This window comes from Tamandua tetradactyla, chromosome 7 (assembly GCF_023851605.1).
Source record: "Tamandua tetradactyla isolate mTamTet1 chromosome 7, mTamTet1.pri, whole genome shotgun sequence".
Classification (NCBI taxonomy): Eukaryota; Metazoa; Chordata; class Mammalia; order Pilosa; family Myrmecophagidae; genus Tamandua; species Tamandua tetradactyla.
Genome location: NC_135333.1, coordinates 175,335,233 through 175,354,851, shown reverse-complemented (window position 1 = coordinate 175,354,851; position 19,619 = coordinate 175,335,233). Strand labels below are relative to the sequence as shown.

General features: G+C 45.4%; 1 protein-coding gene and 1 pseudogene across 4 annotated transcripts in view; one reads left to right on the top strand and one right to left on the bottom strand.

Annotated features, from left to right (window-relative positions):
* The window catches only part of APPL2 (adaptor protein, phosphotyrosine interacting with PH domain and leucine zipper 2), a 109,371-nt gene that overhangs the window by 7,895 nt on the left and 81,857 nt on the right, over positions 1 to 19,619 (top strand). For 2 of the 4 annotated variants that reach the window (XM_077111901.1, XM_077111898.1), the window contains exon 1: positions 12,247 to 12,474. The exons of 1 other annotated variant lie outside the window; for it this stretch is intronic. In XM_077111901.1, coding sequence (XP_076968016.1) covers positions 12,421 to 12,474 — 54 coding nt within the window. In that variant the 5' untranslated portion in view covers positions 12,247 to 12,420. Of the gene's footprint in view, positions 1 to 12,246; positions 12,475 to 16,922; positions 16,977 to 19,619 lie in introns of those variants that run through there. One more of the 4 variants, XM_077111899.1, reaches the window with a different exon arrangement.
* Positions 1,502 to 1,601, bottom strand: LOC143642990 (U6 spliceosomal RNA; annotated as a pseudogene).

The window sequence follows — 19,619 nt, the reverse complement described above, 5'->3', positions numbered from 1 at the left end:
TCCTATCCATGAGCAGGGAATGTCTTTCCACCTATTTAGCACTCCTTTGATTTCTTTTAGCAATGTTATGTAGTTTTCTGTGTACAAGTCCTTTACATCCCTAGTTAAGTTCATTCCTAAGTACTTGATTCTTTTAGTTGCTATTTTGAATGGATTTTTTTCCTTAACTGGCTCTTCAGCTAGGTCATTGCTTGTGTATCAAAATGCTACTGATTTCTGCACATAAATTTTATATCCTGCCACCTTGCTGAATTTGTTTATTAGCTCAAGTAATTTTGTTGTAGATTTCTCAGGATCTTCCCAGTGTAGTATCATATCATCTACAAATAATGAGAGTTTTACTTCTTCCTTTCCGCTGTGGATGCCTTTTATTTCTTTGTCCTGCATGATTCTCTAACTAGAACTTCTAGTACAATGTTGAATGATAGTGGTGACAGAGGGCATCCTTGTCTTGTTCCTGATCTTAGGGGAAGAGCTTCCAGTCTCTCTCCATTGAGTATGATGCTGGCTATCGGTTTTTCATATATTCCCTTTATCATATTGAGCTAGTTACCTTTTATTCCTATCTTCTGGAGTGTTTTTATCAGAAAAGGGTGCTGAATTTTGTCAAATGCTTTTTCAGCATCAATCGAGATGATCATGTGATTTTTCCCTTTCTATTTGTTAATGTGCTGTATAAATTGATTTTCTTTTGTTGAACCATCCTTGCATTCCTGATATAAACCCCACTTGGTCATAATGTATCATTCTTTCAATGTGTTGTTGGATGTGATTTGCTAATATTTTATTGGGAATTTTTGCATCTATGTTCCTTAGGGAAATTGGCTTGTAGTTTTCCTTCCTTATAGCATTTTTAACCAGTTTTGGTTAAAATAATATTAGCTTCATAAAATGAGTTAGGTAGAGTTCCTTTTTCCTCATTTTTTTGGAAAAGTTTAAGAAGGATTGGTGTTAGTTCTTTTTGGAATGTTTGATAAAATTCTCCCGTGAAGCCATCTGGCCCTGGGCTTTTCTTTCTAGGAAGATTTTTGATGACTGATTGAATCTGATTGTAATTGGTTTGTTGAGATCTTCTATTTCTTCATGAGTCAGTGTAGCTTGTTTGTGTGTCTCCAGGAATCTGTCCATTTCATGTAAGTTGTCTAGTTTATTGGCGTAGATATTTCTTGTATCCTCTTCTAATTTCTTTTATTTCTTCGAGGTCTGTGATAATGCACCACTTCTCATTTCTGACTTTGTTTATTTGAATCCTCTCTCTTTTTTTCTTTGTTAGTCTTGCTAGTGGCCCATCAATTTTATTGATTTTCTCAAAGAACCAACTTTCAGTTTTATTGATTCTTTCTATTGTTCTTTTGTTCTCCCATTCATTTATCTCTGCTTTAATCTTTGTTAGTTTCCTTCTTCTATTTGCTTTGGGGTTAGTTTGCTGTTCTGTCTCAAGTTCCTCCAGGAGTGCTGTTAAGTCCTTGATTTTTGCTCTTTCTTATTTTTTTTTCTTTTTAAAAATATGGAACGCTTAATGAATTTGCCTGTCATCCTTGCACAGGGGCCCTAATCTCCTCTGTATTGTTCCAATTTTAGTATATGTGCTGCGAAAGCAATCACTTTCTTGTTTTTTAATATAGGTATTTAGGGCAATAAATTTCTCTCTCAGGACAGCCTTTGCCACATCCCATAAGTTCTAATAAGTTATATTCTTATTTTCATTCATCTCCAGATAGTTACTAATTTCTCTAGCAATTTCTTCTTTCACCCACTGGTGATTTAAGAGTGTGTTATTTAATCTCCTCATATTTGTGAATGTTCTCATTCTTTGGTGGTTTTTGAGATTCAGCTTCACCCCATTGTGATCAGAGAAAATGCTTTGAATAATTTCAATGTTTTAAAATTTATAAAGACCTGTTTTGTGCCCTAGCATAGGATCTATCCTGGAGAATGCTCCACGAGCACTAGGGAAGAATGTATATTCTTTTGCTTTGAGTGCACATATGTCTGTTAGATCTAATTCATTTATCAAGTTAATTAACTTCTCTTTTTCCTTGTTGATTTTTTTGTCTGGTTGTTCTATCTATGGATGAGAGTGGTGAAGTCTCCTACTACCATTGTAGAAACATCTATCACTCCCTGATAACTAAATTAGATATCATCTATCACTCCCTGATAGATAGATAAAAACTTCAGGTTTGCCAATGTCTGTCTCATGTACTTTGGAGCTCCTTGATTGGGAGCATAAATATTTATGATTATTATATCTTCTTGGTGAATTGGCACTTTAATAAGTATATAGTGTCCTTCTTTGTCTCTTATGATGTCTTTACTTTTAAGGTCTATTTTGTCCAATATTATTAAGGCTACTCCTGCTTTCTTTTGGTTACAACTTGCATGGAATATCTTTTTCCATCCTTTCACTTTCAATCTATTTGTATCCTTGTGTCTAAGATGAGTCTTTTATAAGCAGCATATAGCTGGATTATGTTTCTTAATCCATTCTGACAATCTGGGTCTTTTAATTGGTCTGTTAACATTCAAAGTTATTACCAAAAAGGTGTTTCTTGATTCCACCATCTTATCTTTTTAGTTTTATTTGTCAGATGTATATATTCCTTTCCCTCTTTCTCTTTGTATTCTTTAAACTGCCCTTAGTGGTACCCTTCAACTCTGTGCCCTCCTCCAGACCTCCTTCTCCTGTCTTTTATTTTTAGCTGGCAGAACTCCTTTTAGTATTCTTGTAGGGCTAGTCTCTTATTGACAGATTCTTTCAGGACTTCTTTGTCTGTGAAAACTTTAATCTCTCCCTCAATTTTGAAGGGCAATTTGGCTGGGTACAGAATTCTTGGCTGGGAGTTTTTCTCTTTCAGGATCTTAACTATATCATACCACTGCCTTCTTGCCTCCAGGATGCTAGTTGAGTAGAGAACTCAGTCTTACTTGGTTTCCCTTGTATGTATTAGATTGCTTTTCTCTTGCCACTTTCAGGATTTTCTGCTTCTCTTCAACATTTGACAGAGTGATTAGTATGTGTCTTGGGGAAGGCTTATTTGGATTTATGCTGTTTGAGGTTCTTTGGGCTTCTTTGACTTGTGTATTTATGTCCTTTATGAGGGTTGGAAAGCTTTCCCACATTATATCCTCAACTACTCTTCCTAGCCCTTTATTCCTCTCTTCTCTTTCTGAGACCAATGATTCTTATATTTGTGTACTTTGTTTTGTCTATCATTTCCCTGAGATCCAATTCATTTTTTTCCATCTTTTTTGCCATTTTATGTTTTAAGTGTTTGAAATCAGTTGTCTTGCCCTCTATATCAGTTATTCTTTCTTCTGTCTCTTCAAATCTGGTGTTGTGTGCCTCTAGTATGTCTTTTATTTGGTCAACAGAGACCTTAATCTCTGTGATATCTGCTATTTTTCTATGTATTCTTTCAAATTCCTCTTTAGGCTCTTCTAGTGCCTACTTGATCTCCTTTATGTCATTTGCTATCCCACTTATTTTATTAAGTAGAGTTGTATGAACACCTCTGATTAGTTGTTCCATCTGTGTCTCCTCTGGTGTTTTAATTTGGTCATTAGGCAGGGCTGTATCTGTCTGCATTGTGATATGCTTAGTGATCTTCTGCTGTCTTCATGGCATGTAAATATCCTGATTGATTTACTTTGGGAGTTGATTTCTTTCAGTCGTCTAAGGCCTTGTGTTTGTAGGATGGTTGTACAGCAGGGAGCAGGGCATGGGGTGGGGCACTCAGTGTGATGATTTGCTTCAGGGCAGGTATGGGTGCAAGTTGGGGATGTTATGCTGATGCCTGTGAACGTGGGCGCCCAGCGGCCAGGGAGGATGTAGCTGTCTGGGTGCACCGGTCTGGGGTACATAATCCTGGTGTGAGCTGGTCCAAGGCATGGGGCCCTTTGCACACATGTGTAGAGCTGTGGCAGCAGGTTGGTATTACACCTTCATGGATTGGGGGCAGATGTGACCTGGCTGCTCAGATTGGCACTTTCTCAGAGCTGGGGAGTGAGGCTGAGGACTGCTGTAAAGTGCGGTTGCAGAGCTGAATGATGTATTTGGGGCCCCATGCGCATGCATGGGCTGGGAGTGCCATTAACGGATGCACTCAGTTCAGCAGGGGCGGAGTGAGACTGTGCTACACTATGGGTGGGGGGCAGAGGTAGCCTGGGTATGGAGGTCAGTGCCCGCAGCCTTTATGTACTGGCAACAGCTTGCAGGGAACAGGGAGAGGGAGGTAGTGCTTGCAGGGGTGCAAGAGGGGTGGGCTGGGCTGCATTTGGGGTGGGGGTGGGGGGTAGGTACGTGCACTGGGGGCTGGTGGGGTGGGGGTGCCTGGAATGTGGGGAATGGGAGCGGGTGATGGAGCTCGGGTGCGTGGGGTGTGGGGTGTGGGGTGAGTCCCCGGCTCTCATCCATGCATTCCCACGGGCTACGTGTCTCCGCGCCAGGCTCCAGCTTTCTGCCTCTCAGTTCCTTGGCTTCTGCAACCAGGGCTGCTGCATGTGGTACAGAAGCTCTCCCAGGTCAGACGCACTGCCTCAGTTGCCCTCCTGTCCCTTCTCTAACTTTTCCATGGAGCAGGGCTAATCTTGAGCTACTCTATTCCTCATCTTCCCACATTACATCCATACATTACATCTTAAAAAGCATTCACCAAGCAACTGCTGTTGTGCTCGGTAATGAAATAGGCACCAGCATCTCAGAAACAACTAAGACAAAGTACCTTCTCCCTAGCATGAAGGTTGGGGTGGAAGCACGTAGATGTGTTATTCTAGAAGCATGTAGCCAAGTGCTACTAGAGCATATGGAAAGAAGATTTATTTTGCTCAGGTGTCAAGGATGAGGGAGGGAAGCCTTTACAAAAAAAAAGTCATGTTAAGCTAGGACTTGAGGGTTGCGGTTGAACGCCAGGCAGAGGAGACAGGACATTGCAGGCAGAGGAAGGGGCCCAGTGTGTGGACTGTCCATGCAGCTACCCAACATCGTAGAACATGTCTTCCTCCTGCCTGCCTCTCTCTCCCCCTTTTGAAGCCCCAGCCTTCTCTGGCCTGACTCACCTGGCTACCTGCTCTTTTCTCACCATGTCGTCTTTCCCATTAGTCTTGTATGGGTAAGAGACCACTCTGCTCCAGAGGAAAACAACTCCAGACTGCCCATCTCTGCACTTCCCGTTGCCAATCTTGCAGCTTTCTGGGGATTTCAGATACAGCTAGGTGGAGGTTTGAAATCCACCTTCACAATAGCTTAATAAGGACAGATATATTTTTAATATTAATTTTATTAAAATTCCGCATACACAACTCACAGATTAGCTGTTGAAAAAGAGAATGCTTGGCTCTAGAATAGAGAATCATAACAAAGTCAGGGCAAAGTAAGTAGGAGTTGCAGTGCCTAACACTGAACAATCTCTAATATTTATTAAATTAATGAATGATTGAATGAATTAATGAATGAAATTTACAATTTACAAATGTACTGTATTACCCGAGTTGGTTTTGCAGTCATAGTTGTTATGAGTTGGGGATGCATTTTCCCACAGAAACAATGTTATAAATGGTATTTAAGTGCAAGGAATCCCACGGAGGCATTTTAGCCCATAATATAGCAATAAATTTGGAAAAGTAACAAACTTGTATAAGAATACAGTTTAAACAATTTGAATGCTGGTATTTAAGGAAAAGAAAGTTAAATTAGAAGAACATGAGGTAGCACATGAAAAATGTCATGGTGCCCTCTAAAGGGACTCAGCCCTTCAAGGGTTCTAGAGGGCATTGCCCCTTTTATAGTCTACTCTCAAATTCAGGTGTATGCATTCTGTTCCCTTGCTATAACCAAATGCTTGTATTAGTCTCACAATCAGCAGGATCGTCATTGCTTCCTGGTAAGCAATCAATAATAGTTGTGTTTTGGGCCCATAATTGGTTGGAGGAGTAGAAACAAAGTAAAATGGAAGGATCAGGAAATTTATCTTTTAAGAGTCGAAAGAGATAAGCACATGATAAACAGCAGACATGTATTTTGCTCTCATGTGCCCACAGTTATCCAGAGTAAAGGGAAGATGGCACCCCATGTTCTCGAGGGGATCACTATTTACAGAGGCTTAAGACCTACCCATAGAAAGAAAAAGTGCTGTGAGATAATTCATGCTGACGGCAAAGTACTGGGTATTCAGAGGAGGATGTGTGATCAGGAAATAAAGAATTAGCAAGTAATCAGGATGACTGAATCATTATATAGATGTCTTTTTCTTACTTTCTAGTACACTGTAGAATAGCCCAAAAGAAATATCAGAAACTACTGAAACCAACTGAACTGTAGCCCAGATGTCTTGACCTTTGAAAATGATTGTATAACTATATAACCTTTACCTTGTGATTGTAAAAACATCATGACTAACTCTACTTTAACCCTTTATCCTGCTTATAACTTGAGAGTCTTATGATCACAAAACAACCCCCTAATTGTTAGTAATAAACGAAACTGAGTCAGCCCAAAACCCACCCAAATTCCTAAACTATCTTACTAGATGAACCTAGATTTACCCAAAATTGGCCTGTCTGATGTGCACTTTAACCTATAAGTGACCTGTCTCATTATAATACTAAAAATCACATCCATCATTATATTAAGGCTGCCAGCACGTAATCAATCTGCACATGTTCAATAATTAGATCATCTCTACTTTTATCATATTGAGCCATTATACTCTTTATCCTAAACCCTGCCCATCTTTTGATTCTATAAAACTTCCAAAGTTACTGCAGTTTGGGAGACAGCTTTTAGGCCAATTGGCCCATCTGATCTCTGCTTTGCCTGGTGATAAACTCTTTCTCCCTTTTGACACCCAGGTGTCATAGACTGTTATGTGCATCGGACAGAGAACCCTGTGTTTGACTGGTACCAATTTGGTGACTCTGGTGGGACACGGAGGTCCATAAAGAGTAGAGAGTCCTGAGGCAGGTCAGATGGGAATAGCGATCGAGCGTTTTGTAGCCACGAGAGCATTAGTCTAGAGGCTCAGCGCCCAGGTTTTCTACCGTCCTGTAAGAGTGAGAGAAACAGTTCCAGTTCCAGCACTGGACAGCTCACTGGGTGAGGGGTCACTGAAGTAAGAGTAAGTAGGGGAGCAGGAGGGGATGCGAGGGCCTGGGGGGGTCCGGAGGCCTGGGGCCTGCTTCCAGGAAGGCCTCCTAGGCCTGATCTCTTCACAGCTGTTTTACGACAGCTGTTCTGTACAGGGTTCAAGGCCCTGACTCAAGTTTTTCTGTTGCATCTCTGCCTGAAATATAAGTAATCCAATAGTTAATTAGTATTTAATGACATTAGGTAAGTGTTTAATTGTTCATTGGTGTTACTGCATTCGTGTAGTTCAATTTGTTCCTGTAAAAGTCTTTAAAATAGGAAATTCTAACAGCATTCCTGAAAGTAGCCTCTTGGGCTGTATTTTGGAAACTTAGAAAGATTTCAGTTACAAGCATAAAAAAAGTAAAATATAGTTTATTCCTGTAGCATATCCTGGCCGCAATATGATTTGAAATCAAGGCAGGAACAGTCTGAGAATAGTTCTACAGAAAACAGCCTGGTAGTCCAGTTGGAGGGAGAGCCGAAACGGGGGGGTGCTCCAACCCAGCTCTCAAGGGGCTCCGATCAAGGCAGCCGGAGGACCAAAGACCCCGTCGGGTGCAGAGTGACGCATGAATTCTCTTGGGACTTACGGACAGGAGAATTTTCCTGATGGCAACAGGTCAGGAAATGGGAGTTAATGCTCGGCAAAAGGGGGGGGGGAGTACAGGGACTTATAAGGGTTTAGGACAAGGGTGTGAGACCAGAGTTTCAGGGACTTGTGATCAAGGGAGGGGCGCCTCCATGCCCTGGACGCGATGCCAGGTGTACAATCTTTCCCCACAGATGTCTGATGGCCTTTAACGCCTGTCCCGTCATATAGGCGGCCAAGAAATAACCTGCTCTCAGAGTGGAGGGGAGTCCCAGGCCTGGGCCCACAGATGGGGGAGGTATTCTCAGTCCTTTGTCTCTCAGCAATCAATGTAGGTGAGAAAGTGTAAAATTTTACCTGTAAAGATTAGTAGGGAAAAGAAAAATGTCTCCCAGATTCAAATCCAGAGGATCCAGTAGAGCCTTTATTAATTCCTTCATCTGCTCCACCTCTGCCCTATAACCAGGGAGCAGATAGATGAAGGATGAAGCTCCCCTACCTCCGCCTCCTCTTTTTAAACCTTAACTGAAGGTTAAAAAAAAAAGCGTGAAATAGAAATGGTTTCCTTTCCCTCACCATAGCTGCCAGGAAATTCAGTCTAGCCAGGATGCTCTCTAAGACCAGCAGCTGAGCCACTATAAAACTTCTCCCCATCCAGCAAGTGCCCACAGGAAAGGACAACAGGGAGACCCAAGAAGATTTATATATGTGAGTATCACATCCTCCACAATGAATTTATGTAACTGGGAAAATAATATCCCACTTGTTTTGGTTTACTAAAGCTGACATGATGTAATAAACCAGAAATGGGTTGGCTTTTACATTGGGAATTTATTAGCTTATGAACTTACAAATTGCAGGCCGTGAAAAATGTCCAAATAAAGGAATCAACAGGATGATACCTTCTCTGAAGACTGGCTACAAGCTAGCTTGGGCTGCTCTGTCACATAGGGAAGGCACCTGGCAGCATCTGCTGGTCCTTCTCTCCCAGCTTTCACTGCTTCCAGCTTCTGGCTTTAGTGGCTTCCTCTCAGCTTCTCTGGAGCTTTTTATGTGAACTTTTCTTAATTTCATCTCTATGTGTTTTAACCTTCTATAAAGGACCCAAATAAGAGGAATGTTTTAGTTTGTTAAATGCTCCTGGAATGCAATATACTAGAAATGGAATGGGTTTTAAAAAGAGAATTTATTAAGTTGCAAGTTTCCAGTTCTAAGACCAAAAAAATGTCCACATTAAGGCATCCAAAGAAAGATACCTTGACTCAAGGAAGGCTGATACCTGTCACATGACAAGGCATGTGGCTGGCATCTGCTGGTCCTTATTCTGGTTCCACTGCTTCCACCTTCTGATTCCAGCGCTTTCCTCTCTAAGATCTGTGGATCGTCACTTAGCTCCTCCGGGACACAACTCTGGGTTCTGGCTTGCTTAGTATCTCATGGGAAGGCATATGGTGATGTCTGCTGGGCTTTGCATTTCCAAATGCTAGTGTCAGCACTCCAACAATCTCCAAATGTCTGCATCTCTGTCGGCTCTGAAACAACTGTGTCTTCTCCAAAATGTCTCCCTTTTTAAAGAACTCCAGTAAACTGATCAAGGCCCATCTTAAATGGGCAGAGTCACGTGTCCATCTAATCAAAAGGTCACACCTATATCGAGTGGATTATATCTCCATGAAAACAATCTAATCAAAAGATCTCACCCTACAATATTGAATCTGGATTAGAAGAACAAGGCTTTTCTATGGTACATAATTTCAAACTAGCACAGGGATTAAAACCTTGAATAAGATGGGTCACATCTCAGTTGAAATAATCTTAACAAAAGATCCCTAATCAATAGGCCCACACCCACAGGAGTGGATTAAATTTAAGAACCTGATTTTCTGGAGTACATAACAGCTTCAAACTATTACAGCACTCTATAGAGAGGACCAAAAAAAAAGAAAGCCTAGTTTCTTTAATATTAGCAAACTATAACCCAAATTGGGCTAATACTCAGGCCTTATTAAATACCTTAATAACAAGAAAAGAATGGAGAAAAGTAACAGAAAAAGCAAAATGGAAAAAAAAAATTAAAAAAAAAAACAAAGAGAAACTCCTGACAACCCAGTGTATGCTAAAGCAAATTTAACAACACTGGTACGAAATCCTGAATGGAATCCAAATAATTCCGACAACTGGGCTAATCAGAGCATTATAAAAAATATATTATTCCAAGTCTGCAAAAAAGGGGTCCCTAAACCCATAAACAAAAAAAAAAACTAATGAAACAATATAAAAAAACTTCAGCTTTCCTTGAAAGAATTTATACTACGTATCAATATACACTAATATGGATCTGAAAAGTCCAAAGAATGCAAAATTTTAAATATAACCTTTATTACTCAGAGTGTTCCTGATATAAGGACAGTGCAAGAGAAAATAGATGGAGAACTAAGATTACCTATCTCTAAGTTAGCTGAACCTGCCTAAAAGTTTAAAACAGGACCAAGTTTTAAAAAGACCAGGACTTCAAAAGGCAAACAGCACTTCTCAGAGCTCTCCTACAAGAAACAACACTTTTCTCCCACCAGGAGCCCTGGGCAACAATACAGATGGAAAACTAATGAATTGACTTTTTTCTTAATACCAGAGATTAAATAAAAACCTAACATGATTTCCAACCAATCAGCTACTATAACAGGGGTGCCTGGTAAAAATGCAAAGAAATTATTTCTACAATTACTAGACTGCCTAGTTAAAACCATATATTTAAAACATACCCAGTTCCCTTGCTATGGATGTTAATCAAAAAGCCACATTAATGTTCACGAAGAAAGATAAACAAATCACCCCTATCCCAGAAGAAATCTTAAAAGCTATAAAACCAGTTGATGGAAAAACTGGACATGCAAAACTGATTCAAGTGAAATTCCAACAACCAGGAACTCCATGTTACATTAAACAATGTCCACAAACTAAAACCCTGAAAAGGAATTGTTCCATTAGTACAGGATGTGGATGATACCTTACTTAAGAGACATATCAAGAAAAAGAAAAAAACTATAGTTCTAATTAGTGAGTTATGTATTTCTGTGTTTTTTTGTGTCTAATTTCCTATTTGTTCAATGTATATTTTCCCACCTCTGGATGGTAACCAAAGATCAACAAACAAAAATGTTTAAAGACTATCCATATTAGGTAAAGATAAATAAGCGCTTATCTGTATAAACTAATACTCCTGGAGTTCAGAAGTTAAGGAAAGAGAGTTTCCGGGGCTCTTTAAACTCCTCCTCCTCCCCGCTCTACGTCCTGGAAAACCTAACTCCCAAACCCCATCGTAGGCTCAGGAGGTTTAGAAAAAATTCAACCTTTCATTCAGACCTATAAGCCTAGATCCTAGACCTTTTCATTCTAGACCGAGAGGCTTCAGGCAGCAGCAGTGTATAACGTTTTTGAGAGCCTGGGCTCTGAAATTTAAAGCTCAGCTCTGCAACTGCTGCTGAAGGTCATGTACAAATCTAATCAGTCAAAACTATTTGAAAGAAAACAACTAAGAAAAAGAAATCCCCCACCTTCTTTCTGTATCACCTATTCCTGCTTCCAGGGCCTTCTCCGGAATCTCGACCAAACCCGAGCAGTAAAAATTAAACCAGTGGAGGCTACAGGGGAATGGCTAGGTGAGAAAAGATCGGGGACGCGTAGGTTTGGCTTAAAACTTGTTTCCCCGGGCCTGGAGAGTAAAAGCGATGAGGACAGAAAGAATGTTACAGCATAGGCCATTTTTACATAGTTAGTCCTGTAATTCCATAATTTACAATTACTTTTTTCTACTAGGATCTTTGCAAAAGCAGCTGAATCGCCCGGCGGACGGAGCTTAGCCCGCACCGGACCCGGCTGGCTTCAGCCTCGGGCCTTCCTCACTTACAAGGATCTGAGGCCACGAAAAGGCCCACATCAAGGCACCATCAAGCGGTGCCTTCTCCAGGGCTAAGAATCTGATTATGAGCCTTCCCAAAGTGACAGGCCATGAGGCACTAGGGCGTGGAGACCAGCTCCGGCGTCGGCCGCAGCGCGCGGTCTCTGAGGAAAGCACGCCCGTCCACCACCGCACAACCGACTCCTGTCCCGCGCCTCGGCTCCTCAAGGCCTTCCGGGCTGCGTCCCTTCTTGGGTTTCCACGCTTCAGGGGCCCGCCGACGGCAATGACCAACGCTACTTGGCTCACCCCGTAGATAGAAGGAGCCCCGAACCGGAGCGCGAGCGGACAGGGCACCACACTTCCGGTGTCCCGCTGGGGACCCCACCCCACTTCCTGGCACCCGGCTCCGCTGAGGGGAGGGTTGGGCGAGGCTGGCCGGGGGCGGGGACGCGGACGGAAACGGCTAAGACACACTTCCGGCATCCCACTGGCGACCCCGCCACACTTCCTGTCGCCCGGCTCCGCTGAGGGGAGGGCTGGGCTGGGAGGCGAGCTGGGGACGGGGCGCGGACGGAAGCATGGACGCCACGCTTCCGGCGTTTCACTGCCACACTTCCTGTCACCCGGCTCCGCTGAGGGGAGGGCTGGGCTGGAAGGAGGGTTTGGGCCGGGGGCGTGGTCGGGCTCTGGCGTGCTGGGCCGCCCCACCGAGCGTCCGCGTCGTCGCGCGAGTCCGGAGAACCTTCCCGGGCCGCACTTCCAGCCCGCAGACCTTGTGTGCGCCCCTGGCCCGGCCCGCGCACCATGCCCGCCGTGGACAGGCTCCTTCTGGAGGAGGCGTTGCAGGACAGCCCGCAGGTACCTCGCTCCGGCCGGCCTCGTCGCGGGGGTGCGGTCGAGGAGGCCTCTCTAGGTCCCCTGGGGTCCAGGGCGGTCGGCGTCCTTCCCCAGGTCCCTTGTGGCTGAGGAGGGGTGGCCGGGAGGCTCGGGGGTGGAGGGTCTCCTCCCCGACGGGATTCATGGGGTCGGCATATCCCTGCTTATCCGAGCGGAGGCTGCCGGCCCGGGCAGGTTCGCCTCGGCTTGTTCTGTGTGGAGTGGGGACAGCAGCTGTGCCTGCCTCGTCGGGGCGTAGGGTTAGGAGAAAATGCCCGCAGAGTGAGGAGTCAAGTTTACGGTCCCGCTGCACCTGGCGGGGGCCTGGGACGGAGCGGTTGGGGTCTCTCCCCATGGGAGGCAGTGGTTGGGGTCTTCCCCCAGCGGGAGGCAGTGGTTGGGGTCTTCCCCTAGCGGGAGGCAGTGGTTGGGGTCTCTCCCCGCCGGGAGGCAGTGGTTGGGGTCTCTCCCCATGGGAGGCAGTGGTTGGGGTCTCTCCCCGCCGGGAGGCAGTGGTTGGGGTCTCCCCCAGCGGGAGGCAGTGGTTGGGGTCTTCCCCCAGCGGGAGGCAGTGGTTGGGGTCTCTCCCCATGGGAGGCAGTGGTTGGGGTCTTCCCCCAGCGGGAGGCAGTGGTTGGGGTCTCTCCCCCAGCGGGAGGCAGTGGTTGGGGTCTTCCCCCAGCGGGAGGCAGTGGTTGGGGTCTCTCCCCATGGGAGGCAGTGGTTGGGGTCTCTCCCCGCCGGAGGCAGTGGTTGGGGTCTCTCCCCGCCGGGAGGCAGTGGTTGGGGTCTCTCCCCGCCGGGAGGCAGTGGTTGGGGTCTCTCCCCCAGCGGGAGGCAGTGGTTGGGGTCTCTCCCCATGGGAGGCAGTGGTTGGGGTCTTCCCCCAGCGGGAGGCAGTGGTTGGGGTCTCTCCCCGCCGGGAGGCAGTGGTTGGGGTCTCTCCCCGCCGGGAGGCAGTGGTTGGGGTCTCTCCCCGCCGGGAGGCAGTGGTTGGGGTCTCTCCCCATGGGAGGCAGTGGTTGGGGTCTCTCCCCATGGGAGGCAGTGGTTGGGGTCTCTCCCCGCCGGGAGGCAGTGGTTGGGGTCTTCCCCTAGCGGGAGGCAGTGGTTGGGGTCTCTCCCCATGGGAGGCAGTGGTTGGGGTCTTCCCCCAGCGGGAGGCAGTGGTTGGGGTCTCTCCCCGCCGGAGGCAGTGGTTGGGGTCTCTCCCCGCCGGAGGCAGTGGTTGGGGTCTCTCCCCGCCGGGAGGCAGTGGTTGGGGTCTCTCCCCCAGCGGGAGGCAGTGGTTGGGGTCTCTCCCCGCCGGAGGCAGTGGTTGGGGTCTCTCCCCGCCGGGAGGCAGTGGTTGGGGTCTCTCCCCCAGCGGGAGGCAGTGGTTGGGGTCTCTCCCCGCCGGGAGGCAGTGGTTGGGGTCTCTCCCCCAGCGGGAGGCAGTGGTTGGGGTCTTCCCCTAGCGGGAGGCAGTGGTTGGGGTCTCTCCCCGCCAGGAGGCAGTGGTTGGGGTCTCTCCCCGCCGGGAGGCAGTGGTTGGGGTCTCTCCCCGCCGGGAGGCAGTGGTTGGGGTCTCTCCCCATGGGAGGCAGTGGTTGGGGTCTCTCCCCATGGGAGGCAGTGGTTGGGGTCTTCCCCCAGCGGGAGGCAGTGGTTGGGGTCTCTCCCCGCCGGAGGCAGTGGTTGGGGTCTCTCCCCGCCGGGAGGCAGTGGTTGGGGTCTTCCCCCAGCGGGAGGCAGTGGTTGGGGTCTCCCCCAGCGGGAGGCAGTGGTTGGGGTCTCTCCCCGCCGGGAGGCAGTGGTTGGGGTCTTCCCCTAGCGGGAGGCAGTGGTTGGGGTCTCTCCCCGCCGGGAGGCAGTGGTTGGGGTCTCTCCCCGCCGGGAGGCAGTGGTTGGGGTCTCTCCCCCAGCGGGAGGCAGTGGTTGGGGTCTCTCCCCGCCGGAGGCAGTGGTTGGGGTCTCTCCCCGCCGGGAGGCAGTGGTTGGGGTCTTCCCCCAGCGGGAGGCAGTGGTTGGGGTCTTCCCCCAGCGGGAGGCAGTGGTTGGGGTCTGTCCCCCAGCGGGAGGCAGTGGTTGGGGTCTGTCCCCCAGCGGGAGGCAGTGGTTGGGGTCTTCCCCCAGCGGGAGGCAGTGGTTGGGGTCTGTCCCCCAGCGGGAGGCAGTGGTTGGGGTCTCTCCCCCAGCGGGAGGCAGTGGTTGGGGTCTCTCCCCATGGGAGGCAGTGGTTGGGGGTCTCTCCCCGCCGGGAGGCAGTGGTTGGGGTCTCTCCCAGGGGTACATAAGGAGAGGAAACCACGGCACCCACCCGGGCGCACACGGGGAGCTGCGTTTGCGCGTTGGCATGTCCCTCAAGCCCCTGTGCTGGGAGGTGAAGGCAGGTGTGCAGGTAGCAGTGATGCAGTGACTGGAGTTCAATTCAGTGGCCCCTCCCCGGGAACTGTTGTTCTCCTACACTTACCTTTTCCCCAACTTCCTATCTGTGTTTCTGATGCTATGTCTTTGGGTCATGTAAATAAGTCTCTTCTCTAGATTCTCAACTAGGCAAAGTTAGAATAGATTCGCCTGTTCTTCCTTCACAGTCTCACCTGTCTTCTCCTCAGTACATTGTACCTCCCGGGATGCTCTTTAATGGATTTGCCTTCTCCCACTCTGCGTCTCTCCGGTTGGGAGTAAGTGGTCAAAAGGGCTGTGTGCACAGTTTTCTTGTTCCCATTCTTTGTGAGCTCTGTGTGTAGGCAAGGAACTGTGGTAACTGTGATTTTCTTTTTGTTGTTGTTCTGGCAAATTCACATCCTCTTATGTGACTAACTTTTCAAAGACCTTTTTATACAGCACTAGCCTTTGGGGTTTTAATTGTGAGGACCAGAGTCCTTGGTATGTGGCATGTCTTCCATGTTCACACCTGTTGTGTGGGATCTGAATATACTGACTGTGTATATACTGAATATACTAGGGATTTCTAATGATCATCTGAAAAAAGATTTGTTTGCTTTATTATTGGAAAAACAGAGGTACAAAGATATATTGCCTTCCAAGCTGACCGTGGTGACAGCTGAGCCAGAATTGAGAGGTATTTTGCCTTATTCTTTATGCTGTCCTTGCTGATAAATTACATTCTGAATTTTAGACCCTCAAATAATTAATATACACTATTTCTGAGTGGCTAATAAGAGTTGATCAGCTGTGAGGAGGTAGGAAGAGTATAGGGAATAAATCAGGAAACCTGGTCTAATTCGGGGCCTGACATTAATGTGATTTCGGCACGTCACTTAATCCCTGGCCCCATTTTCTCATCTGCAGAACAAGGGACATGGAGCAGATGATCTTTGAGGTGCTTTAGAACCTTAAAATTGTTTCTTTGTCTGCATGGTTTATAACTTTGAGCTTGTATGTTGAAGAGGAAGTTTAGAGGCATTGTCATTATTACATAGGGAATTTATTTGTCCCTGCTTTGGGGTCTTGGCTGTTGCCCTTCGAGGGTTCTTAGTAAGGTTTTGTACAGAACGGAAGCCCGCTTTAAGGAAGATCTTCGATAATCATCAGGTCATGTTTATTTAGCAGTCTTGTATGTAACATGTGCCTAGTGCAGCTTTTTTTTAATTTTCCATTTTATTGAGATACATTCATACACTATCCGAAGTATACACTCACTGGCTCCTAGTGCAGCTTTTACATCAAAGGAGACTCAAACTTGGAACTGGAAGGAACTAATCCAATCCCTTCTTTTTGTGGGTGGAGTAAGACAATAGCAAATGTGTTTTGTGTACTAGACAATGATTTACATAAAATAGATCTTTTTATTCTCCCAACAACCTTTTGAACTAGGCCCTCTGTTCAAATTGCTGAGGAGTAGAGGAGTTAAATACCTTGCCCAGGATTGCACACTAAAAAGGATTGGAACCCAGGCAGCCTGGATGTACAGGGGATTTGGCTCACATGAGCACAGCTGCCTAGCACCTGGCTTTTCTGTCATCGGTGGCCTGAAATCGTGTTTCACTCAGAGGAAAAGGTCCTAAGAAGTCATCTATTCATTTCCTCTAGTTTTCTGTGGAGTTATGAGTGTTGCTCCAGTAACCTGTCTGCATGTGATTAATCAAAGAACACAAAACCTTTGTATTTGGACTGAGTGACCTAAGAAAAGCTGAATAGCAGTTGACCGACCTTAGCCTTGTCTGTTCATTTCCTCCTTTTTTTGTTTGTGGCACTATACAATGTGTTATAAAACTAGTCTATGTATTTGTGTTACCTTGATAGATGAGAGTATGTTTTAGGGATCAGGATACTTGCCCCTATTGCTGTTTGTGAACCTCTGCTACTGGCAGGCACTGCTAGGTGTTGGGAACTTCATGATAGTAAGATAAGCGGGCCTGCGTCCTGCTAGCTCCCAGCTGCTCTGGAAGCCAGATAAGTCAGGCAGAAGTACAGTGAGGACTGCTGTGATAGGAGCACAGATGCAGCGCAGGCTTCTTCGGGCTGCGTCCTTATGTTCTGTAAGTAGTTCATTCTTGAGATAAGATGAAGACAAAAGCACTGTTGCTTGCTTTTTTTTTTTCAGTTGGCATAATTGAAGCACAGAGAGATTAAGGACTAAGTTCTGAGATTATGCAGTGAGTGGCCTAGCTGGGAGCTCTCCTCTGTCCAAATCAAGCCTTTCTGTACTTGAACAAGATGATGCAAAATGTATTAGATTGTTTTGTATGTTTTGCAGACTGGTGTCTTTGTTTATAACACATTTTTCCTCTCGGTAGACCTGGTTCTGCTGAGCCATTTCTCTCCCTCTACCAACCTGTAGGTGTAAGAACTTTTATTTATTCTTACTTTAATTTTTGTGTGTGTGTGTGTGTGTTACAACCAGAGTTATTGAAATTGGGCCATTATACAGTCATATGCCATTTTTGAGAGTAAAAAATGCCTAGGACTGTTTTATTGGGCGACACCCATTCTCTTTAAGACAGAGGTGATGTGGAGCTGAGGCAGTATCCATGAGGTGCCCAGTTTTGCTTTTCTGGCTGAGTGTACTGTTGAGGTTATAAGGGAATAGGGAGAGGATGGAATTCAAATCCTGCTTCTGCCTCTGTTACCTTTGGCAAGTTATTCAAACTTTCTGAACTTGTGGGTTTTGTTTTGTTTTTTGTTTCGTTTGTTCTAATTTTCTCAAAACATTCATACCAGGTTTTTGAACTTGTATTTGACATTTATAAAATTAGAATAAAAATACCTACTTTAAAGACATTGTTGTGAAGAATAAATAATATATATAAAGTGTGTACATGTCTGCATGTCGTAGTTGCTCCATAAACGATTGCTGTTATTGTCTTAAAAAAATACACAACAGTGTTTAATTGACTTTTTGGGGATTTTGAGCAGTTAGTGTACCTTTGCCCTGGTGCTTGGTCTCAATCCCTTTTTCCAGTCTCAGAGTATCCTTGTTGTTACAAATAAAATGTTGAGGAAAGTGATACAGGTGAATATGGATATCAAAATAGTGCCTGAAATAGATGGGTGTATTTTTTCCAGAGGCAGTCATGCCTAGTTTAGTTAGAAAAAGAAGACTAAGTTTTCCTGCCAGTTCTAACAGATGTCATGGGACACTTGTCCAGAGTATTAAAAAAAAAAAAAATCTATCACGCAGTTGGCAGTTATCACAGGTGAAAGCATGACAGCAAGGTGAACGAAGAGAAGCGAGCACTAGACAGCTGTATCCTGCCTCCAAAGACCAGGGCCCCCGATGAAGCCCACCCTGCAGGGGTGGGAGAGGTAGCTACTGCAGTGGGGACATATGGCCTTTACAGCCCCGCCCTGCTGCTCCCCAGCTGTGTGAGGCCGAGCTAGTTCTTTGACCCTAATGAGCCTTAGTTTCATGATGTGTAAAATGGACTTATCGTGGGATAGTGTTTACCTTAGAAGGCTGTTGGGAGGATTAAATGTAGTAATGAGTGTTGAGTTCCCAGCACAGGTCTCGTACATAGGAGGTACAGAGTAAAGGGTAGTGTTAGTTTTCTTACCATCCTCTTTGTGGTGGACATTTGTGCAAACCCTCTCTTTTCATCTTGTCCTCTTCCTTTGTATTTATTCCAGAGAGTATTAAAATCAGTAATTAGGACTCAACTAAAAAGATGCCTGTAGTATTCATAATAGTAAGATATCCTGCATGCAGTCATAACATTCCTTCCCATTCCCCTATGTTAGTTATAACAAAGGAAGGTACCAGAATCATAATAAGCATTGTTGGGCTCCCACAGCATTGTGCACCAGGTACAGAAAGGTCCTGAACTGTTAGATGACATGCACAGGTAGCTATGGAGATAACAGTGTTGCTATCATGTTAAAATGAAGTCGTACATGTAAAGCTCTTACTTAGTGCCGCTTTACACGCCTAGTGCTTGGTGTGTAATAAACAGTGCAGTTCGTTATCTTCGTCATCATCAGTGTCATCCCTGCTGGTGCTGTTCGTCAGACACTGGTAGGCACTTTATGTACGTGATTATGTCATTGACCCTGCAAATTAGTGTCAGCGTCTGGATTTGGATCCAGGACTGACATGGTGCCAAGGTGATAACGAATCCTTTGAGATGCTTTAGCAAACTATAAGCCCCGGGAGAGTCGAGTCAGTTTTTGTTACCTTTGAAGCTCGGTGCTCAGCACAGGGTCTCGGTAAATGTTGCCTGAGTGAGTGGATGGTGAATGACAGACCACCCACTGCAGGCTCTGAGAATGTCTTTCAACGGTACGTTTTTTTTCTGAATAGAGAGTATATTTTAAAGAGATGTAATGAAGAATTCTAAACCAGTGGTTTTCACCTAGCAGCTGACAGGGTCGTACCAGCATTTTGTTTACAAATGGAATAGAATAGAACAGAGCAGGACAAAACAAAGTCAGTGTATGCATATTAATGACAAATATTGTTTGGTGAAAATTTCGTTCAGGTCCTGATGTAAAATGTGTTTCTGGTGTGGATTATAATAAAAAATTTGAAGAACTCTGTTCTAACAGATTGTACATGGTATGAGCTAAATCTAAATGATGTTTCTTTCTCCTTGAGAGCTTTTTAAGCAGTTATCTTACAGTTTCCTTATTCATATGCTTGTCCTTCACTTGTAATATTATAGTTTTTCTGTTGATAAGGGTTGGTA